Source organism: Actinia tenebrosa, unplaced genomic scaffold (genome assembly GCF_029948245.1).
Source record: "Actinia tenebrosa isolate PJP-AT-01 unplaced genomic scaffold, QUT_ActTen_1.0 PGA_scaffold3__52_contigs__length_22856419, whole genome shotgun sequence".
Lineage (NCBI taxonomy): Eukaryota > Metazoa > Cnidaria > Anthozoa > Actiniaria > Actiniidae > Actinia > Actinia tenebrosa.
In genome coordinates this window covers 8887808-8914792 of record NW_028292580.1, presented here as the reverse complement: position 1 = coordinate 8914792, position 26985 = coordinate 8887808, and the positions used below count along the sequence as shown (strand labels likewise).

The 26985-nt window shown below is 36.9% G+C and overlaps 2 protein-coding genes across 3 annotated transcripts; both read right to left on the bottom strand.

Annotated features, from left to right (window-relative positions):
• Positions 1–1072: 1072 nt before the first annotated feature.
• On the bottom strand, positions 1073–9349 carry LOC116292344 (potassium voltage-gated channel subfamily A member 7). 2 transcript variants are annotated; one of them, XR_016120705.1, is made up of 3 exons: positions 6964–9349; positions 3034–3892; positions 1073–3001 (listed from the first exon to the last, which is right to left on the bottom strand). XR_016120705.1 is itself a non-coding variant. In XM_031699637.2 (3 exons), exons 2-3 carry the CDS (start codon positions 8072–8074, stop codon positions 3363–3365), a joined length of 1641 nt encoding a protein of 546 aa, XP_031555497.2. In that variant the 5' UTR covers positions 8075–8735; positions 9057–9349; the 3' UTR covers positions 1073–3362. The 2 variants fall into 2 exon arrangements, 1 of the variants encoding a protein (XP_031555497.2); XM_031699637.2 differs by having other exon boundaries at positions 1073–3892; positions 6964–8735; positions 9057–9349.
• A 1022-nt stretch (positions 9350–10371) lies between these two features.
• On the bottom strand, positions 10372–25890 carry LOC116292342 (protein dispatched homolog 3). The gene is made up of 11 exons (XM_089035114.1): positions 24610–25890; positions 20055–20487; positions 19376–19568; positions 17438–18197; positions 16950–17050; positions 16045–16083; positions 15492–15694; positions 14715–15032; positions 13732–13996; positions 13039–13211; positions 10372–12935 (listed from the first exon to the last, which is right to left on the bottom strand). The coding sequence occupies exons 1-11, from the start codon at positions 25629–25631 to the stop codon at positions 12573–12575; spliced, it is 3870 nt and encodes a 1289-aa protein (XP_088891240.1). The 5' UTR covers positions 25632–25890; the 3' UTR covers positions 10372–12572.
• Between the last annotated feature and the right edge of the window lie 1095 nt (positions 25891–26985).

Here is a 26985-nt window from a genome sequence, read left to right as displayed (position 1 = left end):
CGTATAGGCCGCTACGCATTCATAACGGAGTTTGAAAACGGTGCATCTCTTAGAAGATCAGTTCTAAAACTCATGAATATTTAATGAGAAAACAAAGCAAATCACTACTGTGACGGTGGTTTGGAAATGTGTTCTTAATTTGCATTAAATTTCGTAAACTTTTTCTTTGATTTTCTCCAAGAAATATTCATTAGTTTGAGAAGTAATTTGAAACACTTGAGCATAGTTAATTGACTTGAGAGAGCTCTTCCTTCGATTTCCAAACACCTCAAAGTCAGTTAAAAAAACTCGGCTGCGCCTCGTTTCAACTCACTTTTCGGTGTTTGGAAATCGAAGGAAGGACTCTCTCGCGTGTTTGAAATATTACTTCAAATATTTGCTTTTCAATGGAAAATGCATGAAAATGATGATAATCTATGCACTTTGGACAATTTCAAAACATTTAATAAGATTTATTTTACGCAATTGTCGCTGGCATGGAAAATGAAAAACTAAATTGTTGCCAAAAGAAATGACACTCAAAATTGATGTTCACTAAGCAAAAAAACAATTGGTATTGAGGACTTGTGCATAATTTTGGTTAACGTTTCGATAACTACTTGAAAAAAAACTACTTGAAAAAAACTAAAGTGCTCTTGTCAGTGAGGGATATATAAGGCATAAATTTGTCACTCAGAGACTGGACAAAGGTTTAAAGCGCAATTACACGGAGTAATTTTTCTAAGCAACTTGTCTCACAACAGCGTTTAATCGACACAAGTTGTATGGAGCATTGCACTGCGTAACCTACAGCGCAATTTGAAAAATGTTACGAAAATTAAATTCGTGTTTCTACTTTTGGCTACGATTACGTCTCCGTTGCACCGTGGAGGCATAACACTAATGTACTAATAAATCACTCGTGATTGTAAGCTGCACTTGCTAATAGCGCCTTAATATGCAGCCCGTAAAGTCCTCCACTGCATTGTAAAGCGCATTGAGACATTGTGAAATGCGCTATAGAAGAACCCCATTATTATTATTATTATTATTATTATTATTATTATTATTATTATTATTTACAACTTGAAACTTGTGTCACAACCGGCTGTTGAGAGACAGGTTGCAGTGAGAGCTTTAATTTTTCAAGAAACTTGTAATTCTAGCTAAGATGGCAAGTTATAGGCAACTTTCACAGCATGAAGATCTAGATATAGGTTTAAATATCTAGGCTTTCTATAAAGATAGGGAAACCGATTATGGCCTAAAATCGATAATCCTGACACAATCTACTATAGGGCTCAGCCCCTGGTGTGTTTCGGATTTTCGTAAAGATGGGCCTTTCGTGAATGCCTTTCGGAGTATATATTTGAGTAGAAAATAATACCAAAAATATATCTAAACTTTCTTTTTTTTTTTTTTTTTTTTTTTTTTTACAGAATTCTATTGTCATAAGTTTATACTAAGCTTTGTTATGTTGCTATTATTTAAAAACCTCATTACATTCGTATAAAGAAACTGCAAGCTGTCCATTATCGTAGGTAAGGGGATAGGACAGGGGGGCGAAACCCCTGTCTTAAAATTCCTGAAAGAGGATTCATTAATTTTTGGCCGGTTTATTTTGGGATGGCAAAAAGCCTTGTGCTACTGAGAAGATTCATGAGTCTCCTCCTTTTGAAAGCTTGTACTATAAAGAATGCGCCAACCAACTAAATGCGTTGTACTCTCGCTACGCCAGAGAAGAAGCTGCTGTATATAAATACCAGTCTGATTCCTACGCGAATGGTGTCAGATCTATCTACATATTCCCGTGTACCGTACCACGGGTTTTGGGTTTTTCTTTATCTTTCACCTTGATTTTGTCTGCCTGTATTGTGCTCAATGCACCAATCCTGAAGGGACACATTGTTCATTTAGGCCCACATATTCTTGGGAGTTCAAAACGCAGTGCACCGTACCAAGAGAACATAAATAAGAGAGGGAAACTTCTTCATAACGCGCGCGCCATGCAAATTCCCGGTCGGGCTATTTTTAGTAACCGGATGCAGTTTAAATTTCGCCTTACCCTACTCGCGCGCGCGCTCTTTCCATTTATTTTGATCACTAAAAACGAAAAAGAAAGAGCGCACGCGCGCAAGTTGATGACGCGCGGGAGTAAGGTAAGGCGAAATTTATCTGCATCTGTCTTGACCGTACTTATATTCCTTCTAAATAATTTTCACTTTGGTGTCTTTTATTTCTTCTGGGTTTCGAGTTCAGTCTTGGCAGGTTTACTTCTTAGTATTCGAATTAGTTGTCCATTAGTTGGCCATGTGTTGACGTGCCTATACAGCAGGACCATTTTTTGGTTTTCTTATATTCTAGAGGCACTCTTTCTTCGTGTCAACACGATTCAGAGTGGCCTATTCTTGAGGATACATCGAGGCTCAATTAATCAATAACAGAACCTTTATGTTTAATAAGGAAGTACTCTAGCTGAAGGTGCACGTTGGTCCTCTTTACGAAAAGCCCCGGACTCCTTACACGGGTCATAATTCGCTCCAGTGAAGACACGCTCCAGGTTCCAGACCTGAAAGAGCTGTTGCTTTTCCTTTGCTATGGCTTTAGGGTTCTTGGATCTAAACCACGTGCGTTCATTTGTCGAGAAGTGAAAAACTTTTAGCAGTCGTTTTCGTGTTCCTCGGGAGGCACCCTGGCACCTAGGAGATACCTATGAGAACGCCCATAGCTAGTTTAGTTCCCTAGCATATAAAGGTCCTTCATATATTTATGCCCAGTCGGTTGTGTTCATTCTGGACGAGAGTCCTAGCTATTGCTCTCGATGTTTCTTCAGAAATATCCTTGCTCCATAGTCGTACGAAATCTCATATAGTTTGCTTAAAGCTCTTCTATATGATTTTGCTCTTTTCAGACAAAAGTTACTAATGTTTTTATCCACCCTCGTTCTTGTATTTCACGAGAGCTCACGCTTGTTCTTGCCTTGTTCTTGCCTTGCCTTGTTCTTGCCTTGCCTTGTTCTTGCCTTGCCTTGTTCTTGCCTTGCCTTGTTCTTGCCTTGAGTGAGCCAAGGTATTTTGAGCTTCGGCATTGCATGTATGGTTCTTGAAAAAACTGAGAGCCTGGTTCTGTCTACTGGTTCTTTCAATTCCTGAACTAATTCATAATAGTGCTCTTCTCCATTTATTAACGGATATAATCTTGAAATACTTTATAATATCCTAAGTTTTGTATACCAAACCCTACGCTTTGGATAGGTGCTCAATGCACCCAGGAATATCTTAATTCCAGAACCTGACACCGTCTTGTAAAACTCACATTCGTTTGCAAATTCGAAATATATATAAATTGTGATTTATTTTTCATTGGCATGAATATTCTTTCAGTCAGACGTTAGTCTCTGAATTAACTAAACTTGGTGAAGTTTCACCAGACAGTTTTGCATTTTCATTTTCTTGTTTTGTCTGAAATAGCTTGTCTTCTGCTTTCTTTAGTGATGGTTTTTCTCCTGGTATATTGTTTTTAGACTCCTGTTTTGTCGTTTTTTCAAGTTCTGGAGCTTGAGTGTCATCGGCATTTTTCTTCTCTTGCTCTTTTTTCCCAGCATTTCCATTCTTTACATCCATCTCAATTTCACCACTTCGTTCATTTTCCCTTCGCTTCTTTTCCTGTTTCTTGGACGTTCGAGAACGTATTCTGTTCCCAAAGCACTTGAACTTGTCCACTGAAGAATCTCCGTTCTCAACATTTTCTTTCTGCGGAGGGATGTCATCATCGTCATCATCGCCATTGTCGCCGTTTCCTCTGTTGTGTTCTCTAGAATAGTAATAAGCAAAATTGGATACGATGACGGGGACTGGAAGAGCGATGGCTAACACTCCTGAAATGGCGCAAAAACAGCCTACCAGCTTACCACCTAAAATGGAACAGGAAGATATTTATTATGGTGTTTTTGCTGCTTGGATAGTTATTAAACATTTGATTTGTATTCGAGCATATTTTTATCGGAAAAATATGGCGCTCGGAATTTTTTCCTGAGAAAAATATGCTTAAAGAAACACAAATCAAATCTTTAGGAAAGTATTTACTTACACAACTTTTTCAACTGACTGGTATAGGCGAAGCAATTTTATCTCCCACAAACACCAGTTATATATCGTTTGTTGCATTCCCAGCGAAAGAGGAAATTGCATCAAGAGTGGCAACCTTGTCTCACGACAACAAAAAGTGTTTCAGAAATTCCAAATATTTGCATTTTTATTTGCATTTTTTATCCACATTTTGGAAACTGCACCGCGAGAGTATACTTATTTAATAATATATTTTGGAGTTTTCTGCAACAAAATCTAAAATTACGTTGACAGCGCGCAGAGATAAAACCTCAGCGTCTAATGACTGAATTAGTATTGGCGTCAATGTTTTTCCATTTTAGACCTATTGCCATTCTCATTCATGATTATGCACTACATTTAAGTTTTGAATATAAAAACCTTAGATTCACATGGTATAACCAAGTACTCAAATACCAATGGTACTTTTCCTTTTGAGCATCAATAATCGTAAATGGATGAAATATTAAAGGTCCCCACAAACTCCACAAATGCCCAAAAAATTCCAAACCATATTTTTTTAACCTACTTGAATCAGCTCTTGACCGAAAGGGAGAAGCCCTGAGATAAGTCCTGAGTTGTTATCAGCTCGATCGGAACTAACCGTAGTATAATATCGTTAACTGGCTTGGGCTAATATTTGCGGTCATTATCGATATAGAGAAATGCTAATTTTTCAGAAAGCGCTTTGATTATATGTTACATCAGTCGATTAATGAAACTATTTAATTCTCGATTCGCTTCTCAGTTCAAAATTCCATCCATCCTCTTTCTATACCTTCCTTCCTTCCTCCTTCCTTCCTTCCCTCCCTCCTTACTTACTTTATTCTTTCCTTCCATCCTTCCATCCTTCCATCCTTCCTTCCTTCCATCCTTCCATCCTTCCTTCCTTCGTTCCTTCCATCCTTCCTTCCTTCGTTCCTTCGTTCCTTCGTTCCTTCGTTCCTTCGTTCCTTCGTTCCTTCCATCCTTCCATCCTTCCATCCTTCCATCCTTCCATCCTTCCATCCTTCCATCCTTCCATCCTTCCATCCTTCCATCCTTCCATCCTTCCATCCTTCCATCCTTCCATCCTTCCATCTTTTCTTTCATCCTTCCATCCTTCCTTCGTTCTTTCCTTCCTTCCTTCCTTCCTTCCTTCCTTCTTTCTTTATTCCTTCTTTCTTTCTTTTTTCTTTGTCCATCCATCCCTCATTCCTTCCCTTTTCTTCTCTCGCTCGTCAACATGCTTGCTTTAACTTGCGAAACTCAAAACTGCTCCGTTCACGCATCCTACATAATCCCAGATATCTTGCATATCTTTATTACATCGGGACTTTGTCATATTAAAGTACTGGAGTTTCGTTTATTATTACTTTCAACTTTATGCCCTTATAGTTCAAGTTTTTTGAGGATTTTACGGTATAAGTGGTTAATATTTCATTTGTGGCAATCTCCGTACTGCGATAAATAGCAATGGCATTCATATATTACTTTCCCGAGACATTTGCTATACCAGATAACCTTTCATAAATAAAACAACATACACCTACTTGCAAGAACGTTGTCATACGAAAATAGAACATTAGTGATTTAGTGGGATAGGAATTATATTAAAAAACAAAAAGATCACTGAAGCTGAAATTTTTCTTTTGTCTTTTAATGTACTCCTTTCTCGCTAAATTACTAATGTTCTAATATCGTATGTCAACGTTCTTGCAAGCAAGTGTAGGTTAACATGAGGAAAAATGCTTTGCTATGAATTATTTTTCTTTTTTCTTTCTTTCTTTCTTTTTTTTAATATCCTAAACTTCGGCTGGGAAAGAAAACCTCAAAGAAACAGAAAAAGCCAATTCCTCAAGCCAAAGCGTTCCACTCTTATGTTGGGACTGTTGAATTTATCACTAAACTCAAAATAAAAATGTTGCATAAGCGTCTTCTGATCTTTTCAATTTTGTACAACAGTATCATAATATCAAGAAAAATTGACTTCTTTGATTTCAAAATGATAGAAAACCTATGTATAAAAAATGGGATAACTGAAATCTTACTCAACATTACACTTTCTGAGGAATTACATTTTTTTGGCAGAAAGTAGAGAAACCGCCACAAAAATCGATGGTGGTTCAAAACTAACTTTTCGTACGAAGCAATGTTGCTCAAGTTGCCGCTAATGATCGAATTAAAAATTCACTCTATCTGTAAAAATCAATATAGCACGACGCATTATTTATGAGGGAAAAAGAACGATTGTATGAATAAATAAAAAGATATTGGGGAAAAAAGTTATAGTTTAGAGGTGAAATGAATGAAGAAAAATCGCAATGAAGTTTACGATGCAATGTGCTGATATTTCTCAACTTCTTGTATGTTGGACTCCACGGGTTTCCTTTATTAACAGATAATGGTTAATCTAAAATGACACTAACATTTAAGTTAAAATTGGCAGTGCTGAATTGAACAAGACTTATCGGATTCTACCAATTAATAATTTATTGGTTTTGTACGATTTGTTCAGGAAAAAAAGGATAAAACGATCGCCAATACAAATGTTAAAATAGAAAACTGATAAAATAGAAAAATTACGCATGAAAATACTGAAAAAAACTAATAACATTATGGATTTTAATCTTAGATGATTATAGAGGCAAAGACAATAAAAGACAGAATAACACAGCCTTATTAATGAATAAACAGTCAACTGACGAAGCGGTATTGTCAAGGCCATGTTGTCATATCTCCTTAAATCGAATTTTGGACTTTCGATTCAAGACTAGCCCAGGTTCATTTATATAATGCAATAATTAGATAATTTCTTAAAATTGGGGGTCATTCCCCTCGGAATTCCAAGTGTAGGAATGCAAAGTATGTAGTTCAAACGCATCAATAAAAGACTTACCAAGTGTTTTAGGTACCATATCGCCATAACCGACTGTAGTCATCGTGATAATCGACCACCAAAATGAATGGGGTATACTTCGGAACTCCGTCGGAGAGCTCCCGAATTCAGCATAATAAACAGCACTAGAAAATAAAATAACCCCAACACAGAGAAAGAAGAACAACAGTCCTAATTCTCGTAGACTTGCCTTGAGTGTGTGACCCAAAATTTGAAGACCCCTTGAGTAACGCGAAAGTTTGAAGATTCGAAACACTCTCACGAGCCGAACGCAACGGAGAATCGCTAAGGATGACACACTTGTTGGCTCTTTCATAGGTAGTGTTACAAAAAAAGGCAGGATTGCTACCAAGTCAATTATATTAAGGACAGACACCAGAAATTTGCATTTACTTGGCGAACACAACAAGCGAACGGTGTATTCAAGCGTGAACCAAGCAATACAAAATGCTTCAATCACAAAAAATGCAGAATTCTGTTTTTCCCTTGGCACCGGTTCCTCATATCCCAAAGTCGAGTTATACTTTCTTTGAGGTTTTGGCTGAAATTGGGGCAGAGTTTCGACACAGAACAGAACAATAGAAAGAACAATTACAGTAACTGAAAATATCGCCATCGCTCGAGCCCAATTTGACGTATCTGGGTGCTCAAATATAGACCAAATTTTTCTCTGGAACTTATTCTTTGGCATAGGACGAGCCTCGGGAGTGAAAGCAACGTCTAAGTCGTCTCCAGCTTGACTTAAGGCATCTTCACCCAAGTCAAAAAACTTCAAGTCACTGACAAACACCTTTCTTGGGATGTTTGTGGGTCGTATGAGCACTCCACAAGTTTGATAGTAAGCCAATATGGACTCAAAGCAAATCCGATTCTTGTCGAAAAAGTATTCTTTTCTCTCGTGGTCGTAAAACTTTTCTCTCCTCTGTGGATTGCCAAGCAGAGACTCTGGGAATCTTTCGAGTGTTCGGTCATATGTCTCATAACGGAGTCCAGAAATATTGATAATAACGCGATTCCCTAGATTTGGATTCCTAAAGCTGGGAGCCTTTTTGATTTGACTCTTGGAATTAGATTCTTGGTTTGAAGGAATTTCCTCGTTTTCTTTCGTCATCTCATAAATCTTTCACCCTTAGTAACGACGTCCTATTCTCTCCATTCAGTACACAGAAGCTACAAGGATCTTCAAGATGGCCATTGCGTGCCGCAATCTAAGGGATCGCGTATATATAGTCTTATTGTCCAAGGTGATGATGAACTAGTAATTAAACCAAATAATTGTTGTCGCTTTGCTTTGTAGCCTCGGCTATTAGGACCAGTTTCACAAGTTGACTTCAAGCAGCAAATCAGCAAATCCAAGATCTTGGGGGCGAAATTTGATGCCGTTAAAGAGAGGTTACTCGAGGTTGCCTTCCTCGCGATAAACAGCTCATTTGAAGCGCTTACTCTTTTATGGCATGACTCTGATGGCATGCAAAGTCAAAACAATAAACGCTCGTGATTCAGTGAATTTCATCTAAGTCAAGAACATCAAAAGCTAGGCTTAAAACTAACCTAATGTTTTTCCTATACTATGGGACCCAAGAACTCTGGTAATTGATTTTCTGAGCATCAGCGAGGAATCTGATCACGATTCGCAAATATTGGCCGATAGCTTTAATACAGTGTTGTTTTTTTTTTACGAAATAGTCAGAATACCGTAACACTCGGCTCCCCCAATTGGCTGGTAACGGTTCGCCGATTCACACGCGGACGGTCTGTTTTTACTTCGACTACTAAAAATAAACAAATTGGGTTTATATAAGTATGACAAGTTTGGGATTGGTTTAGCGCCAGTAATATGTTTGTATTTGCTTGATATTTTTAACGTTTTCATCGTAATTCATGGAGCAGTTTTCAGTACAGCATCTTGAGTGGTCATTCATCAGTGTTGCATCATCTTTTGTACAGTACTGACATAGGGGGCTTGATGCATATTAAAAAATGCTACTACTTTAGCCGTTATTCACCAACATAAAATAGGTTCAAATACATTTGAATTCAATTTGGCTCAAATTTATATATTTACGAACTCTTAATTCATTGTAATGACGTACGTGTAGGAAGAACGCGCAAAGGACAAAGAGGAGCCAGTCAGCTTTGGTTGTGATAACGGCCTACTCGCAGTTGAATCGACGCTTGACTGTTTACCCCCACAGACATTATCTAACGGCATAACATACTTATATTATTAACAAGCTACATCGTTCTATCTTCAAGTCCAGAATATTCAAAGGCAAGTGAACCACGGATTCTTGTATGGAGTGGGATGGAGAAAAATTTCACTTTAAACAGATGATTGAATCGGAAAAAAATGATCAATTTGGCTAGGACGTTTTAGACGCTTCAATGCTCAATCACCGCATGCATGCTCAAGCTGTGAGTTTATATTAATTATTAAAAAGAAATAAAGCTCTTTTATTCTTTTTTGTTTTGTTTTTGTTTTGTTTGGCGTTGTTTTAGGCATGGTATTGAGATCTAGAAACCACGTAGCGACTAAATTATCAACATGATGATGCTCTCCGATAAATAACAAGGTAGATAACATGGGGAGACACGATTGGTTTAGATTGATGAAGGAACTGATTTAAATCAATGCTGATAGTCTCTCTTGCGTAATAAACTTTGAATAAAATTTAAAATGAAAATTAGCAAAAATTAACGTTTCAAATTCGAAGTCGACATAACGTAATGTTTCAAATACGAGTTGCTGTAGTCTATTGGGGTTTCAAAATCCGAGTGGAATTTCAAATGCCGAGACGTACCCGAAAAGTCGGTCGAGTAGTAAGACTTTGAAATATTTCAAAGTACTAGAACTTTGAAATGGGTGCGGTCGTGTTTGATGGGGGTTTCAAACTACTGCACGTGGTACAAATAAGAAACCCTGGTTGGTCGATGAGCGCATGAATAATTAATGAGTATAAGATTTCATCTTCAGCATAAAAAAATCTCATTGGAAGAGGCAGACTAGGGGGTAACGAGTCGTGAAAGGACCGCGCGCCGAACTCCATCGCGGTGTCACACGCGGCTGCAGAGTGCGCGCGACCAATTTTCTAACTTGATCTACGAATTACCCCGTCTATCTTTTGCTTTGTAGCAAAGAAATTGAATATGGTGCTTACGCTTGTTAAAGATCAAAAATCACGTGACTTTTTGGAATTGACTGGGGGACAAACAAGCGGTTGACCGAGTAGTTAGAGAGGCAACTAAGCGGATGTTTAAACTTCCGGTAATAACTATTGTATTTGACTATTTCTACGAAATGAAACCAAAAAAAAGAGAGATCAAAACAACCTCCAAGATTCTACAAGCATGTAAAACGCAGCTATTACCGGAAGTGACGTCTATCGATATTGATCAAACTTGCTACAATTATGGATTGAATTTCGTTCTTTTAATCAGTTTACACTATCTTACAAGAAAAAATATCAGTAATTACCTATCTATAAAATTTCACTATCCGCATAAACCTTATTTACATGCAATTTTCTAAGCTTATACGATTACCATTTCCAATGTCTCTTGTCTAGTTATGTGGAGCCTATTACGAGAAATATCTCCCCATTTAAGTCTGAAGGCCAAGATCATTCAGGGACAACTCCATGGATTTTTTAAGGCGAACTATTGCATTCAACTTTAGGTGGAGTATACAGCTATTTCGAAAATCCATTTCCAACGTCTCTTATCTAGTTTATATGGAGCCTATTACAGAGAATATCTCCCCATGTAAGTCTGAAGGCCAAGAGTCATTCAGGGACAACTCCAGGGATTTCTAAGGCGAACTCTTGCATTCAACTTTGCGTGGAGTATACAGCTATTTCGAAAAAGGTGAAGGTTTGTTATATGTTGCTTACCAAGCTTAAAATGTATTATATTCATATGTAAATAATGTTAACACAGAAGAAATTATGCCAGTAAAAAGTGCATACAAAGTTTAGAAAAAAAATCATATTGTTGTGACTATTCGCTGATCACACATCGCCCATAGGACTGTTCGGGCTTGGTATGAACATTCAAAAAAACCTTCACCAACCTTTTTCAAATAGCTGTATACTCCAAAAGTTCTTTTTATAGAATCACTATGATTTCCTTGTTAAACAAGTGGGTAGCTCACAGCTGTAATTGGAATTCAAGGTGTTGGATTTTTCGGAGAGAAGAAAACCGGAGAACCTGAAGAAAACCCCTTGAATCAAGAAAAAGACCCACCGATCTCTGCCCATTTAAGTCTGGTTCACACTAGCGTCGAAAGCATCGTAATCCTAGTCGTAATCTTAAGAAGCTTACGATCTAGTGTAAATGAATGCGACGCAAGCCGAATCGTAAGCCTCGCCTCCTTGTTATTTTCCTGCCAGCTTCAGGTCAATCCTTACGATTACGATTACGTTTTCTTGGTCCACACTCGAACGTGAGGTGAGCGTAATCGTAGTCGTAAGGAAACAAAACCTTCTGATCTTAGCTTATGATTACGCTGTTACGATACACCTTACGACGGCTCTCAAGACTACGATTTTTGATTCCAACTGGGTTTTAACGCTGCTTACGATTGCAATTAGGATTAGGATTACGATTACGACGGTAGTGTGAACAAGGCTTTATTTGAAAAATGGAAACTTCTCACCAACCGCTATTAAACTACGTCTAGAGTAATCGCTGGTTTTCCAAGCCGCCATGTTGGGCAAAAAAAAGTATTTTGGTAGCGTTTTCGCATGATTCTAGAGAGTCCACTCAATAACGCGAGCAGTGCATTTTGACTGGAGATGAATTTGATTGGCTATCTACGTAAGGACCGAACAGAAAACTGATTTTTGTATTAAAACAGTTCTGCCAAAACCAAGTTTTACGTTCGCATTGGAGAGAATTTAGCAACGTTTTACCGATTTTGGTGCATAACTTGATTATAATTTCAATCTATAAATTTCGATAAAATAAAGCAAAAAGACATTTTTCAAGATTATCTGATGTGCGAGGCTAGAATGATGATCTAACCTATGGAACAAGAGTCAACAGTCTCTTGATACAAAAGGAATGTTATGCAATATAAGTAAATGAATGTAAAAAAAAATAGACTCATACTTTTAAGTATGATACTTGAAAATATTAGTCTATTATTACACAGAGAATCGAAAAACCGTGGGCACTTAGAAACATTCCAGGCATTTTCTATTGTTCTTTGGCCAATCAAAATTGACTTTCTAACCACAAGATAACGGAAAGATAACAATATCGCTTCTGATTGGTTAAGAAACATTCTTGAAATATTTCTAGGTGCCCATGGTTTTTCGATTTGCACTGTAAGCATTATTAAGAAGAAATAAGAAAGAGTTATTAGACAAGGAATTGTCATTCACTCGAATTTCGTTCAAAGTTTAGACCGATTGCTTTTTTCCCATTGAGTTTCAAGGCACGTGTCAGACCCCTAAACACGATTCGTGGGGATGACACGTGGAATGGTCGGAATTGGGAAAACAATACGCATAAAGACGTAGACCTAAAAGTGTGATTTCTTTTGTATCTTCCTGTTTCCTGCCTCTATTTCAAAATAATTCCGAGTTGTCTATTTGCGAAATTAAGAACTAGACATCAAAAAGCGGGCTCCCTCCTGGTCCTGGTATAGGGGTCCCTTTTAGGCTTACAATATACATACACAGACATGCCAAGCCCATAAAAATAGCGACTCCAATCAAAGCTTTAAGTCTTGACTTCAAACTTCTACGGAATCTTGAGGGAGCCATGACGGCCAAAAGTGCCATACAGAACGTTAGGGTATAAAAGATGGATACTGCGGTATTGATGGCAAGGATTTGGCCAAACTTGGAAAACAGTTGGATGGTAGTGAGGCAGAGTGGAATGGACGCTGCTATGGTTGTCATAGCAGAGCTGAGGATGGAGGAACCGATGTGGGAGACTGCCGCTGCTGTTCTCCAGCCACGCAGATCCTAGAAAGTAATTTTAAAAATGTGTGCAAACAATGTACTGTCAAGCCTGCATAACAGCAATTCACTATAGGTGTTTCTATGAATTTCAAAGACAAAAACCTACCTTATTAGACATCCTGGTGTCGGGCAAAAATCGTCCGGATATGATGTACCCATCGACTAGATGTACACAGTAATCTACTGATGTACCAACAAGAATGGATAGCGAGATGGCTTCTATAGCACCTAGATGCCATCCTAGGAGGTAGAAGATGGCTACCACGAAGCATAGAACACCTGAGAAAAAAGGATTATGAAATTATGTAAGACTCATTAATGACACTGATGATGGTGGTGGTGGAGAAGGAGAAGGAGGAGGTGGAGAAGGAGGAGGTGGAAGTGGTGGTGAAGGAGGAGGTGGAGGAGGAGGAGGAGGAAAGGAGAAGGGAAAGAAGGAGGACAAGGACGACGTTTGTCTTCCATGTGCTGTGTTTCTCTTTCCATCCAAATATTCTCACTTTTCATTCTTTTTTCAACTTCCTTCTTTCTTTCTTTCTTTCTTTCTTTCTTTCTTTCTTTCTTTCTTTCTTTCTTTCTTTCTTTCTTTCTTTCTTTCTTTCTTTCTTTCTTTCTTTCTTTCTTTCTTTCCATCCTTCCATCTTACTCTGAGCAACAGACCTCTTTAGCTTCGAATTACTCTCTTCCTTTTTTAACCACGTCTCATTCCCTTAAGACTGATAAGATTCTTATTTCAGTTGTATCTAAGAAGAAGTCTATTTACTGAAATATTTGAAATACAAAGAAACAGATTGCTTACCCAATATTGTTAAAATGACGATAAACGAAAGCACTAAATGGCCAGTAAAGATTATAACAGCAGCAGTACACAAGACCAAGGAGAACACAATGCCATATATAGCACCATTGACAGCTACGATCTCCATGTACATATGGACCCAGTCACTAGAAGTATGGAAGGCTGATTGTAATTCGGCTACATCTTGGACTTGTGTTTTGAGAAATGAATCCCATTTGTGATACATTTTGACCATCTCTCTGGAAGAAAGGCCTTTGCTGATGGTCTGATGAAAGAATAAATGAAGAAATTTGTCAATCATTTGCATAGTAGGCAGCACACGAAACAACCAAGCCACACTTGCTCTTTAAAATAAGTGTGTGAGGTCACTGAGGATCAAACTATGGACCTCTTGCTTAGCAGGCAGCACACTAACCTACCAAACCACACTTGCTCCTTAAAACGAGTGTGTAAGGTCACTGAGAATCAAATTATGGACCTCTTGCTTAGCAGGCAGCACACTAACCTACCAAGCCACACTTGCTCCTTAAAACAAGTGTGTGAGGTCACTGAGGATCAAACTATGGACCTCTTGCTTAGCAGGCAGCACGCTAACCTACCAAGCCACACTTGCTCCTTAAAACAAGTGTGTGAGGTCACTGAGGATCAAACTATGGACATCTTGCTTAGCAGGCAGCACGCTAACCTACCAAGCCACACTTGCTCCTTAAAACAAGTGTGTGAGGTCACTGAGGATCAAACTATGGACATCTTGCTTAGCAGGTAGCACACTAACCTACCAAACCTTAATTGCTTCTTCCAACAAGTGTGTGAGTTCACTGAGGATCAAACTATGGACCTCTTGATTATCAGACAGCTAAACTACCAACCCACACTTGCTCCTCAAGTGGGGCCGCTGACTTGATTACAAAGGTCTTGCATGCAAATCAGCAAACTAAGCATCCACACAAATAAAAGAATTGTTTGCACACATATTAACTTACACTCTCAAAGGACATAACGAACCAGAAAGCAGTAGACGAATTCTGATATATTCGTTGATTTGCTTTGATGTAGTATAGATGAGCAGACGACTTCCCATTCAGTTTGGTGTGACTTCTGACCCCCTTACATTCACTAGTTGATTGATAATGCTGTCTTATTTTGGTCATCAGCCAATCAGGGAAGCAGTCGGCTCCGGCATCTCGTACGAGCTCCTTATTATTGGCAAAGGCGTTACATATTCGACACATGTGTTTGATGAAGAGAGAGCGATGGTTGTAGATTAGACCTGTAAACTTTGGGTCCATTATGACTGAGCCCTGGAATCAAAACGGTTTAAATGTAATTAAATGGGATATAATCAAATGAAAAGAAATGAAAAAGAAAAAAACAATATGATAATGGTAGTAGTGTGATGGAGCATGGTGATGGTGATGACATGATTATTGTGATGATAATGAAAATGTCCGTAATAGTGATGGCGTGATGATGTTGGTGATGATGAAGATGATGATGATAATGATGATGAAGTTTATTCTGAAGGTCATAATGATGATGGTGATAAAAATGATGACGATGATTATGATTAAGATGAAGTTTATGTTGAAGGTCATAATGATGATAATGGTTATGATTGCGATGATCAAGGTGATGATGATGGTAAAGGCGATGATGATCATGATCATGTTAATGATGATAAAGATAGTAATGATGTAAGATGTTGATGATGATGACAATGATCATGATGATAAGCAGGAGAAGATTACTATTACTATTACCTTGCCCTGTAAAACATGTTGTCGTACCACTTGACTGCGATCAATGTTCTTGATTCCAAAAACCAAGCTAACAGTTACCATTGAATCGAGGATAGGTTTATCTACAACGTCTGTACAGTTTGTGTTAAAACAAGGGTCAAATGGTTCACCTCCTGGGAGAGTAGGTAATTCTGCAGGCTTTGTCTTGATATCATTGGTTTCCTCTGTGAATAAAAAATCTGCTTGTTCATGGTTGAAACGCGAGTTGAGATGAACACAGAAGCAGAAGAGGAAAGTAGATGTTATGAGAGAGAAAAAATGAAAAGAAGAAAGAAGATAGTTGCTGAGAGAAGAAGAGACTAGGAAAGAAGAGACGACCAGAGTCAAGTAGAATAGACACAATGAACACAGAATGAACACAGAAGCAGAAGAGGAAAGTAGATGATATGAGAGAGAAAAAGTGACAAGGAGAAAGAAGATAGTTGCTGAGAGAAGAAGAGACTAGGAAAGACGAGAGTATCAGAGACAAGAACAATTGGAAGAAAGAAATGGGAGTGGCAATGATTTCACTTACCATCTGTAACTGCAGATGTTTTCATTGGAATTCCATTACCTAAAGGAAGATAAAACATTGACAAATAGAACTTAGTTTATTTTATGTAAGATTGAAGAATTAATTCTAATATATAATCTTCAATAAAATATTTTTTCTCTATTACTAATAAGTAATATATTAACATGTGAAGATACATAATATCTTCACACTTGAAGAAAACACCATTTGTAAAAATTATATTATAAAATAACTGCTCGAAATCTCGCGTTCTGATTGGTTTGGAGCGCGTGCTTTATGAAAGCACACAGCACGCACGCGCACTTTCAGTTTCGTCATTTATGTAATATGTATTTTATAAAAGGAATAAAAAACTTGCTTGCTGTGCTGTGTGCAGCCATAAAGCACTTGGGGATTTGCAGAGCACTCAAGAAGTGTCGAAAAGCACTCTGCTACGCGTCGTGCTTCTCCTAACACTTCTCTCATGTTCTGCCAACTCCCGCATGCTTTATAACTGCACACAGCATGCGCACGCGTTTTTTATATTTCTTCATTTCATTGGTAATTGCATATTAAATATAATTTATTATCATGCACACGAAAGCCTTAAAGATGCTACTACATGTTGCTTGAAGATACAGATGTTATCTTCTCATTCGCTGCGCTCACTCTTAAGATATCACCTCAACAGGAGAAGATAAAATCTGTATCTCCATGAGACCATGTAAAAGAGACTCTGCCTTCTGTCATGGCTGTCATCATGTGATGGTGCAAAGCTACTATATCTATAGTATAGAATATTTTAGGGATTACTTCATAAGTACTAAAGTGGTGTATATAGTTATTAGTATATATGCATGGACCTCTATTACCAACCCCTTACACTCAGTTCCCAACCAATCCCTATGCAGTCCTTGTAGTCTTACCAGCAGTGGTTGGTTTGCCTGTGGTTTTTGGTACATCTACTTTTGTGGATGGTCTTGTTATTGCAGATGATTTGTTATTGGCAGATGGAAACGATGTTTGCCTGAAAAAAACACACACGAAGCCCCATGAGCTATTGACTCATACACCATTCGGGCTGCACATCTAATGGTTAATTCACCATTTTCCATACATTGGTTCACTGGTCAAACACAAAGAGCTCAAGCAAGGCGCCAAGGTACTTTCAAAGGATTATTCAAATTTGAAGCTTGCAACCTCGACTGAATGCTTTGTGTTTGACCGGTGAACCGATGTATGGAAAATGGTGAATTAGAATCTAGAATTTCCAACAATCAAAATAATTCTATGCAAAAACATAACTTTTAACGAATTAAGGATTTCCAACAATCAAACTAAACTCTATGCAAAATCATAACGTTTGAATCATTTTCTATAAATGATGTGGAAACAATATTTTGCATTATTCTACCTTTGTCTTGTAGTCGGTCTAGATGTTCTGAGAGTGGTTTTCAAGGTTGATTTGGGAGCATTTGTTGGAAGGACAAACGGCACAGTAGAAGGCCTTTTTGACTTTGGGGAATAAGGTTTCTGCGTCGTAAAAACATCTGATGGTAAAGTGATAGGTTTCTCGGAATGGACTGGTTTTGCTGTAGGTGGCCCATTAATGAAATTACTGGCCACTTCAACGATGTCGTCGCATATTTTACAATCATAGTTATCTCCACTCATGTTGTACTTCAGGTCAAGAAGCTGCTGAAGATTCGAGCCTTCTTTGAAGAAAGATGGTGGCTTGTCGGAAGGGGTGATTTTTGTGTCAAGAAAGACAGAACCTGCAAGAACGATAATGTATAATAACAAAAGGCCAAATCTAAATAGATGGACAGGCTTGGCATAGGAGAAAAGACATAGCTGAAGGCTTGTTCCACACAGCCAAGACTGCTCAGAAGTGTCTTCAGTGTTCTCTTGAGGTTGATGAGTGTTTTCATCACCAAGCAATGGGGCGGAGTCGGAGTCTTGGGCATCGTCTGATAGGCACAGTAAATCAGAGTCATCACTGTTTGGGCCACCAATATCAGCAAGTGAGTCGTCAAGTGATAAGCTGTTGTTATTGAGGGGTAGGTTAGAGACATCGTCAGTTAATTCAATGGGAGGGACATCGTCTGTAACAGGTGGGGGATGACTGACTCTTGCAGAAGGCTCATTCCCAGATAGAAACCTTTGAATGTCACCTAAAAAAATAATGAACAGAACATCAATACATTAAATAATTACAGGATAAAGAAATGGAGACCCTTGCCACCACTTAGCTATTGCATTTTCCATGTCCTCTTGAGAAGTATAGATATTTTTTTTGGAACTACACGATATACCCTCCTCAGACCCTCCCCACCCCTTAGAAATTTCTTTCTTCCTCCATGAAACCCTTTTTCTGGTACTCAATATACCTGAGGTTCCCATACCTTCCCCGAACTACCACTTAGAAATTCCAACCACCCTTTCAAGAGGGGGGGGGGGGGGTGGTATGGATTACTTTTAATATATAGAATTTGGATTTCTTTTTATATATAAAAATGAGGAATTCTCTTCCTCCAAGTATAAGAGCTTGCACTTCTATCTTAGTTTTTAAAAGAGAAGTGAAAACCTGGCTTTTTAAACAAGCTTTTCTTAATTAATTCAAATCCAATTATTTTAATAAAGTTTATATCAACTTATACCAGTTTACGTTTGCAATTTGAATGTTTATGTTATGAAATGTTGTGCAATGTTTAATATCATAGTTGAGTATGTTTATATCAGTGTTTCAAATAAATAAATAAAACGTTCCAATGCTTTAATAATGTTTTTTCAGAATATTTATGTATTTTTCATAGTTTGTAATATTAAGATAGCGTCAAATTTTATAATATTTTTGAGCCTTCAATGATATGTAAAGCACTGTTGGACTATAGGAATTAGTGCTATATACAGAGGATATTACATGGGCGCGCAGAGATACGAATTTTATCTTCAAGTGTTCAATTGATATATCTAAGAGATATCTAAATTGAACACGAGAAGATAAAATTCGTATCTCCAAGCGGCCATGTAATGAACATTCTGTTTATTATATAGATATCGATGAAACTTAAATAAAACAAAAGCTCAAAAATTCTTTATCAAAATACGTTACTATGTCAACAGCGATATCTTCACGTGTGAAAGATATGATATCTTCTACTGGTGAAAGATATCAAGTTTTCGACACTAGAGAAAACCTGGTATTTCATCGATATCTATATAATAAAAAATAATAATTTTATTTATTATTATCATACCACTTGCATATACACGTATATAAATTCAAATCCTTAACTAAGATGGAGGAAAGTGGAAAGAAGATGGATAGCAATGTTATTGAAACCTTTACCTGGGAGTTCACTTTGAGTTTTACAACAGTTCAAAGGAATCCAACCAAACAGAAACCTAAACAGACGCTTTTCCAGTTTATGGATGTATTGGTACCATAAGAAGAGAGTCGGGGGGATAATTAAGATTACTGTCAGCCAACAGCTGATGACAATCAGCATCATAAAGAGTCCAAAATCATGGATGGCTGGCATCTGTAAATAAAAATTTAAAAAATGAATAAATAAAAATTAAAAAAGGCCAGTACAAAGCCATTAGAGTGCAAAGCCGTTTCGCAGTAATGTTGCATCTGTCAACATGGCTCACTTCTCTGTGACTTGGTTTGTTTGATTGACAGGAAAAACAACCAAAGCACGAAAAGAAAATGGAAAAAATAATTCAATGATAAAACAATTATTGAACTCTGTTATCACAAAATACCCTGATTTGTTTACATCTCACCACTAACAAATCAGAATATTTAGCTCAACCTCATCCAACAATAGTCCACTTCTGAGATATGCTTTGCTTGTCATGCACAAAGGTTTCAGTACGAGGTTATGTGCTAAATTAAATCAATTCTTTTCTTCTGTCATGAGTCACTGAGCATTATGCACGAAGCCTCACAATGAAACCTTTGTGCGTGACAAGTAAAGCATATCTTGAAAGTGGGCTCTTGCTTAATATTCAAAGCATAGTACCTTAGACAGACAATTTGCTCCGAAAGCAGCAGCAGTAGTAAAAGAGGTGAAGAAGGTAGAACCTCCTGCAGTACTAATGGTATGCATCAGTCTAGACTTGATATCCTGTGACTTCTTTGCATGGACAAATGTATTAATAAAGACAAAGACATCATCGACTCCAATACCAATAATTATAAACAACGATGCACCACTGAGAATCGTAACATTTGGAATCGCAAATATCACTCGGAATACGAAATAGGCACATGGCAGGGATAGAAGTATGCTGAGCATACCGAAAAAGGTTAGGAAGAGGGAGAAAGAGGTTAGAATGAAGACAAAAATGATGATGATGATGAGGGTGTATTTTGCCTTGTTTACATCGCTCCACATGGTCTTGGAGACCAGGTAATCGAACACCTCAGGACCTCCATAGAGTACTTTGACTTTACTGTTGGAAAAAAGGAAGAAAAATTGTCAATAAAACGTAGATAAAAACTGAGGTTATCTCTTTCTATTCACCACCGTAAGTACAGCAGTGGTACAGCTCAATGGGGTCGAACTGAAAGCATGTGAAGATGCCTCTCCAGCTGCTATACAGTCCATCTACAGGGCTTAAAATAACAGCCAGTAAGTCACTTGTCATGATGACCGGCCAAATTAGTTTTAGCTCCGTCATACCTGGCTCCACATTACTGGTCTAAATGACCGGCAAGGCAAGTTCTAATTTTGGGCAGACATTGTCCGATGTCCACACATTATTTTAAACCCTGCTATGATCCTGAAACACAGCTCTTAAAGTACAGTGTAGTTTGGATTAGTAAGTAGGGTTGATTTAAGAGGAGAGAGGTAAAACTGAAAGCTGAAAGAACCCTGGGAGTTCGAAAGAAAACCAGCCAACTCAAATCATATGTGGTGAAGTGAATCATACTTTCGTCCTGAATATCAAGAAAACACTTCATACAGTGATTATTGGACCTTTAAAGAGTATTCTTAGGAAGTTTCAGCTGAATCCAAGTTTGAGCGATTTTCATCAGATTAGCACTTTAAATAAGGCGAATTCTATTGAAAACTTGTGATTCAGCTGATGAACATTCTGCACAGAAAACAATTAATGAAATGAAGTCTAGCAAAATCAAGCAATTATTTTACTTATTCAAAAGTTTCTGCTTCGAGAGATGGTGGTAATTGGGCCCACAAAAATAACTACAAATGTTAAAAAGTTTGGTAAAGATGATGCTATCTGGAATAATGAGAAGAAAAATTAGGTCAAGATTTTATTGAAAACAAATTAAACAAAAAATAAATTAGTATTCAAAGCTTGTGGTTGAGTAAACACAAAGAGGTTGCTATATATTTCAGCTGACCATCTGTGAGGTAGCTTTTCTAATTAAATGCTAAATTACTTTTTTTTTCATCCAATTTTCCTTTTCGTTTTATTCTTTTCCTTTCTTACTTTCTCTTTTTCTTTCTTCCCCTTTACCCTGTTCCTTTATCATTCATTCATTTTTTCCCCTTTCCTCTTTCTTTTAGTCATTTATTTAATCTAACAAGCCCAATTCCAATTTAATCTCTGAGTTAGCCTTACTCTGACTTTAATAAGCTTCAAGAAGTTTTATTGTTTTATGAAAGAAATTCAACAATTTGAAATTTTATTCGCTTTTCATCTCTCTCAAATAACAAATTTCTGTCTCCTTTATCTCAATTCTTTCTAGCCTTCCTAAAAAAATCTATAATTGTATTCATTTATTTCCATGCAACTCCTTTAAATGCTCACGATACATAAGTTCAAAAAAAGTCTATTGTTAACTCATCTACAGAGCACACAGTGTATACAAAGACCTTCTTATAAAAAATACCCTTCAAAAGCACCACTTAACACTTCAGCAATAATATAAAAGAAGTTATCATCATTTTCAAGCTCACAATTCAAGAATGACAATTTTTTTGCGAATAAAAAAATTATCTTATTCAAATGAATTCAGTATATTTTTTAAAGCAGGATACTCTCTTGACAAAATACGCAGCTGTGTTAAGTAGTTTTCGTTTTTAATCACATATTGAATCTGCTAATCGTAAAATAGCTAGTAGTCTTTATTTCTTTCCTTCATTCATTTATCCATTTTTTCTTTTTTTAATTTCTTTTCAACTCATCTTTTGAAATTTTTTCACCTTTAATATTTTTGTTTGTTTGTTTCTTCCTTTCTTTTTAATGCATTTGGTTTTTCCCTTCCTCTCCGTCCCACTTTACTCCTTCCTTGCTTTCTTTCTTGCTAGCAAGCAGATGTGTTCTACACGTATACCAAATTATTTGCGTCCAAAAATTCATTAAATGCTCCTCATGATATGTTAACATGTAAGTTCAAAATCTATTGTTTACAAGTCATTTCGCTTAATGAATATAACAGAGCCTCTACTGACATTTGAAATGGATTTCCAAAGAACAACACTAAATACATCAGTCATGCGCAGGATTGTTATCACTTAAAGTCAATGAACAAAAAGAAATATTGCACTCTGAAATTTTTTTCAATAACGAGCAATAATGGCAAAAAGTGCCAAAAACTAGACTTTAGTATGAATTTTGATCCCAATTTTCGTTTGGGGTTAACATTCAAAACCTTTTTTATGCAGTTAGAAACTGATGTACTATGATAAATGCCTGTTTGAAGTGGTATTTTCAATTGTACAAAGATGTTTTGTTGCATTTGTTTTTAAAAATGTTGCTTTGTCAGGCTTTTTTATAGAAAATATATGGGAAATAAGGAAATGAAGGCCTAAACCTCATTTTCGAATAATTTTATTTGCTTTGGGTTAACACTTTGATTCCACTTTTTGGTCATCTCCACTTCCAAACAAGTTAAACTTTCTGAATAACAAGATTTTAGCCTTGTACAACAGCCTTTCTTCAAGAAAATAGTTTTTTGGTGCTCACTGCTTGAATACGAAAAGAATTCTTTCTTAAATATTTTTGGAGTTTTAACAGGATTCTATAGTAACCATTCATTATTAGTTTTCTGCTACAAATAAGTTGTATTCATGATATGAGACCACTCAACTGTCGTAAAGCAACCAATACTCTTCTCCTAATTTATAATAATAATGAAAAATTTTTATGAAGCAAGCCAGTGGAATTAATTGAAACGTTGATGTATTTTTCTTAGTTAAAGGCACAGATATATACATCTAAAAATATATTTCTATAGATTACCATATATATCTACAGTGTAAACAACATTGCTGAAACAATATTTCTTGCCATAGGGTAGAATGGAGCAATTTCATTGTGCGAAGAAACATATTTCAGGATTTGAATAACTTTCCACTGACCACAAACAAGTATTCTACCTGTCAATCAAGCTTGCCAAAGTGGTCATGCAATTACTAAAACATATTCTTGGTTTTCACCTACGTCATCATGAATTTCAAAAGTGTAAATTCGCGTTATAATGAAATAAAAGTTTCATAATCTTGTAAAGCGGTCAAAACTACATATTCTGGCCAAATTTCGAGGCTGTAAAGCATTTCGTTGCGGAACTAGAGGCGAGTAAACATGACGCAATTTTTGGTTAAAATGTATGGAGCGGCCATCTTGGTGTTCCAAGTTGGTACACCATCATGGCGGACAAAATTTCAAAGGCTTAAGATGATGGAATTTTTAATATTTTTGACTATGTTTCACTTAAATATACCTTAAATAGATCTTTAAAACACGTCTAAGGGAAAATCTTTTAACTAGATTAAATTATTTTACTATTTTGATCGCTATTTAGATAGACGTGACGGCATTGCGTGACACAAACTCAACCTTCATAACTCGGGAACCAAACATCGAAATGACTCGAGATTTTTTCTTGTGACTTATAACACTGAGTTCTGAAACATATTTGAGAAATGTCTTTATACGATCTATAGTTTAGATTTTGATGTTTTCATGACGTCATGTGAAAACCGGCAATAGCTTATAATCAGTAATGATAAAAGAGTAAATTATACACCGTGAAAAGATGAAAAAACTGACGTTTCGGATGCTATATAATCATGTGATCGTCAAAACTGAGAGCGAGCAAAATAACCAAAAAATCTACACACCTAGATTGAAAATAAATACCCTTACATAATTAGTAAATAGGTAAAAATTGTAATGGGTACAAATACTATATTTCGAGTTACATAAGTTTAACTTATGTTAATTAATGCAAATGAACCCATACGTAAACAAAGACCTATCTATTGTCCATGCGTCAGAGGCAAAAGCTTTTCTTTAAATTCAACAAAATATCTATATAAATCATTTTCCTTTTGAATAACTTTGTAAAATTCTGAATAAAAGTATTATGAAGTCATATCCTGTAATGAAAACTTATCAGCCATACTTTAATCAGAAAATGAATAATTCAAGAGTGCACTTAAAATATCTCGAGCTTAAACAAAATAAAAATAAATACTAAAAACAATAAATAAAAACATACTAGAGTTCATAAATACATTATTTGATAAAGATCTTGACATCGTATCTTTTTAAATATTTTAAGTAGATTAAATGGTATCTTTGATATTTATGTTTACTTACTCTGTCGAAGTTGTCTTGAGAAACTCAATAAACTTGACCATAAAGTTGGTATACAATGTGTCTTGTTCTTCGGCTTTTTTCCCTTTATAATCGTGCAGATTATAGCCCTTTAAAGGGAAGCCAAACTTAATCTGTGCTCGAAGAAGAGAACTTCTACGATTTTCGGACGAAAAATTTCCATCAACGAACCAATATGTGAATTTTTTCGTAAGCAAAAATTTCAGAGTTTTATGCATTGAAGAAGTTGTCAGCGTCTCTCCTTGCCCATCATAAAAGGACATCCTCCCAAATCGTGATGGGAAAAAGAAGTCTACTAGAGAAACGGGAGGTGTACAGGCATTATATCTGGTGGAAAGGACAGGATCAAGCTTGGCTATGTTCCATTTCCAACAAAAATCCTGAAAGCCTTTAAACTTCATGATTTGTTGTTCGATTTTCTGAGCTGTTTTGAGTCTCTCGGTTGTAAACATATTTTTATCTTCTCCTTGCGCGATGTATATTAAATCGATATTCCATCGGCTCTTTGATTGAGTGTATTTATATCCTGAAGAAGAAGAAGTAGGTGAGTCTGTAGGAGGGATAGGCCATGGTTCAGCAGAACGTCGAACACGAAGTTTATAGTCGTGCGACCTTTGTTTTGCTACTGTGAAGGCATCTTGGTGTTCAGAAGCAGCTTGACTTGGTATTTGGAACGACTGCAACGATATATCTACCACTGTTGGGTACTTAAATATAGTCACTAAACCAAGAAATACTGGGATTAATAAGGATAAAGACAGCACAATAATGGATAGGATTGTGAGGTTGACTGGAATACGTCGAGTTAGTTTTTGTACCCTTCCTTCGAGGACTGTCTTTGCTCTTCGAAGATTAGCAAGACAGCTGAGTTTAGGCTGCCGAAAACTCAATGAAGGACTGTCAGAAAAGCTCCCAGAGTGAACCCCATCTAGCTCTATATCAGGGCCTTCTAAAAGCTTAAAGTCGTCGCTCTTTTGCCTTGAATGACGAGCTCTTTGAGGCATGATTTCGAGTTGTTCTTCACTCCCTTGTGTGTATTATGTAAGCTTTCTTCAGTAAACTTCACTAAACTCGAACCTTGCTCACTAGAACTCCAACTAGATACCTTAGTTTCTGAAGCCCGTGAGATAATAATTTAAAAATGACTGAATGAAAGATCGAATTTGATGTTTGAAGGCCGCTTTGGCCAAGATGTTTTGGCCAACATGACTCTGACAAGATGGCCGACGTACAGTATAGCCACTAGTTTGTGTGGATAACTCACGTGACCATAATATACTCATCGCATATGACGTGCTCATCCGAATAGGACAAAAAACCAACTCCAAAAAACCGCTTTACAAAAAATAACAAAAAAAAGCTTAACTATAGGTCTCTATCTAGGGTTTCGTTCTCTTAGTACACGTACTTATTTTCTGGTATCATATCGTGTATTTGGGAATGAAGGTGAGTTATAATTGAGGGGGAGGGGGGAGGAATTGACTTCTCTTTGTTCTCAGTGATATGTATCTCTCAAACTTTGGACACTCAGAGCGCCAAATATAGACTTAATAATTTTCGTTTTTTAATTCGAGTGAATATTTCCCCCCCATTGTCAGCTTAAGCTTCTTCCTTCGGTCTGTAATCTGAAAGGTGACGAGCGGAAATGCTAAGAGCTTTGAAAATTCTGATAATATAGTGTCAGCGATTCTTTTCTGACAGAATAGAACAAAACACACTTATATTCCTTTCCTCTCTCTCTCTCTTCTTTTCTTTTCTTTTTTGAACTGCACTCCACATTTAGCTTATCTGATTTATGTAAAACGGTTTTATTTAAGAGAAGGATGTACATTGGTTAATTGCCTTAGGCTCTAGCATGTAGGGCGGGGAAGACGGTAAAGGCATTTATTTGAATTTCCATTGTAAAGATACGTATACTGTCAAACGGGGACCTACCCAACTACCCAACCAAGAACACCTTTTACCACGAAAGAAAACAACCGGGAAAAGGAAGAATGTGCACGTACGTGGACCATCCCTATACTAGTGATAGAGCTGAATTAGTCTAACCTGCTGAGCCTGATACTCAGGTTAGGATTATTCCTGCGGCAAGCAGATGGCCACTGATATTGGAACAAGTTCAAATAGTCAGTCTCAGTTGTGTGCATTTAGCTTTTCAATTAATAATGGAAAAATTCTTAAATTTTCGATTCTTACGAAAAAGTGTTCTCATTCAATTTTTTGGAGCCACAGATCGTCTGAAGGTTAATTAAGGTTTAGTTATCATACATGTATTAATGCGGCCATGAAACATTGGTAAACAATGGCGTTAATTAGACTGGCTAAACAGGAAGTCAAACTTAACCGGTGGTGGAATCG

Bases quoted from the DNA above. Each gene is read 5' to 3' on its own strand.
- LOC116292344 (XM_031699637.2), bottom strand. From the start codon at position 8,074: ATGACGAAAGAAAACGAGGAAATTCCTTCAAACCAAGAATCTAATTCC. The intron at 3,893-6,963 runs GTAAGTCTTTTA...GTTCCATTTTAG, and splicing joins TATGGTACCTAAAACACTTG to GTGGTAAGCTGGTAGGCTGT.
- LOC116292342 (XM_089035114.1), bottom strand. From the start codon at position 25,631: ATGCCTCAAAGAGCTCGTCATTCAAGGCAAAAGAGCGACGACTTTAAG. The intron at 17,051-17,437 runs GTAGAATAATGC...TGTTTTTTTCAG, and splicing joins AGACCGACTACAAGACAAAG to GCAAACATCGTTTCCATCTG. The intron at 15,033-15,491 runs GTAATAGTAATA...TTTTGATTCCAG, and splicing joins AACATGTTTTACAGGGCAAG to GGCTCAGTCATAATGGACCC.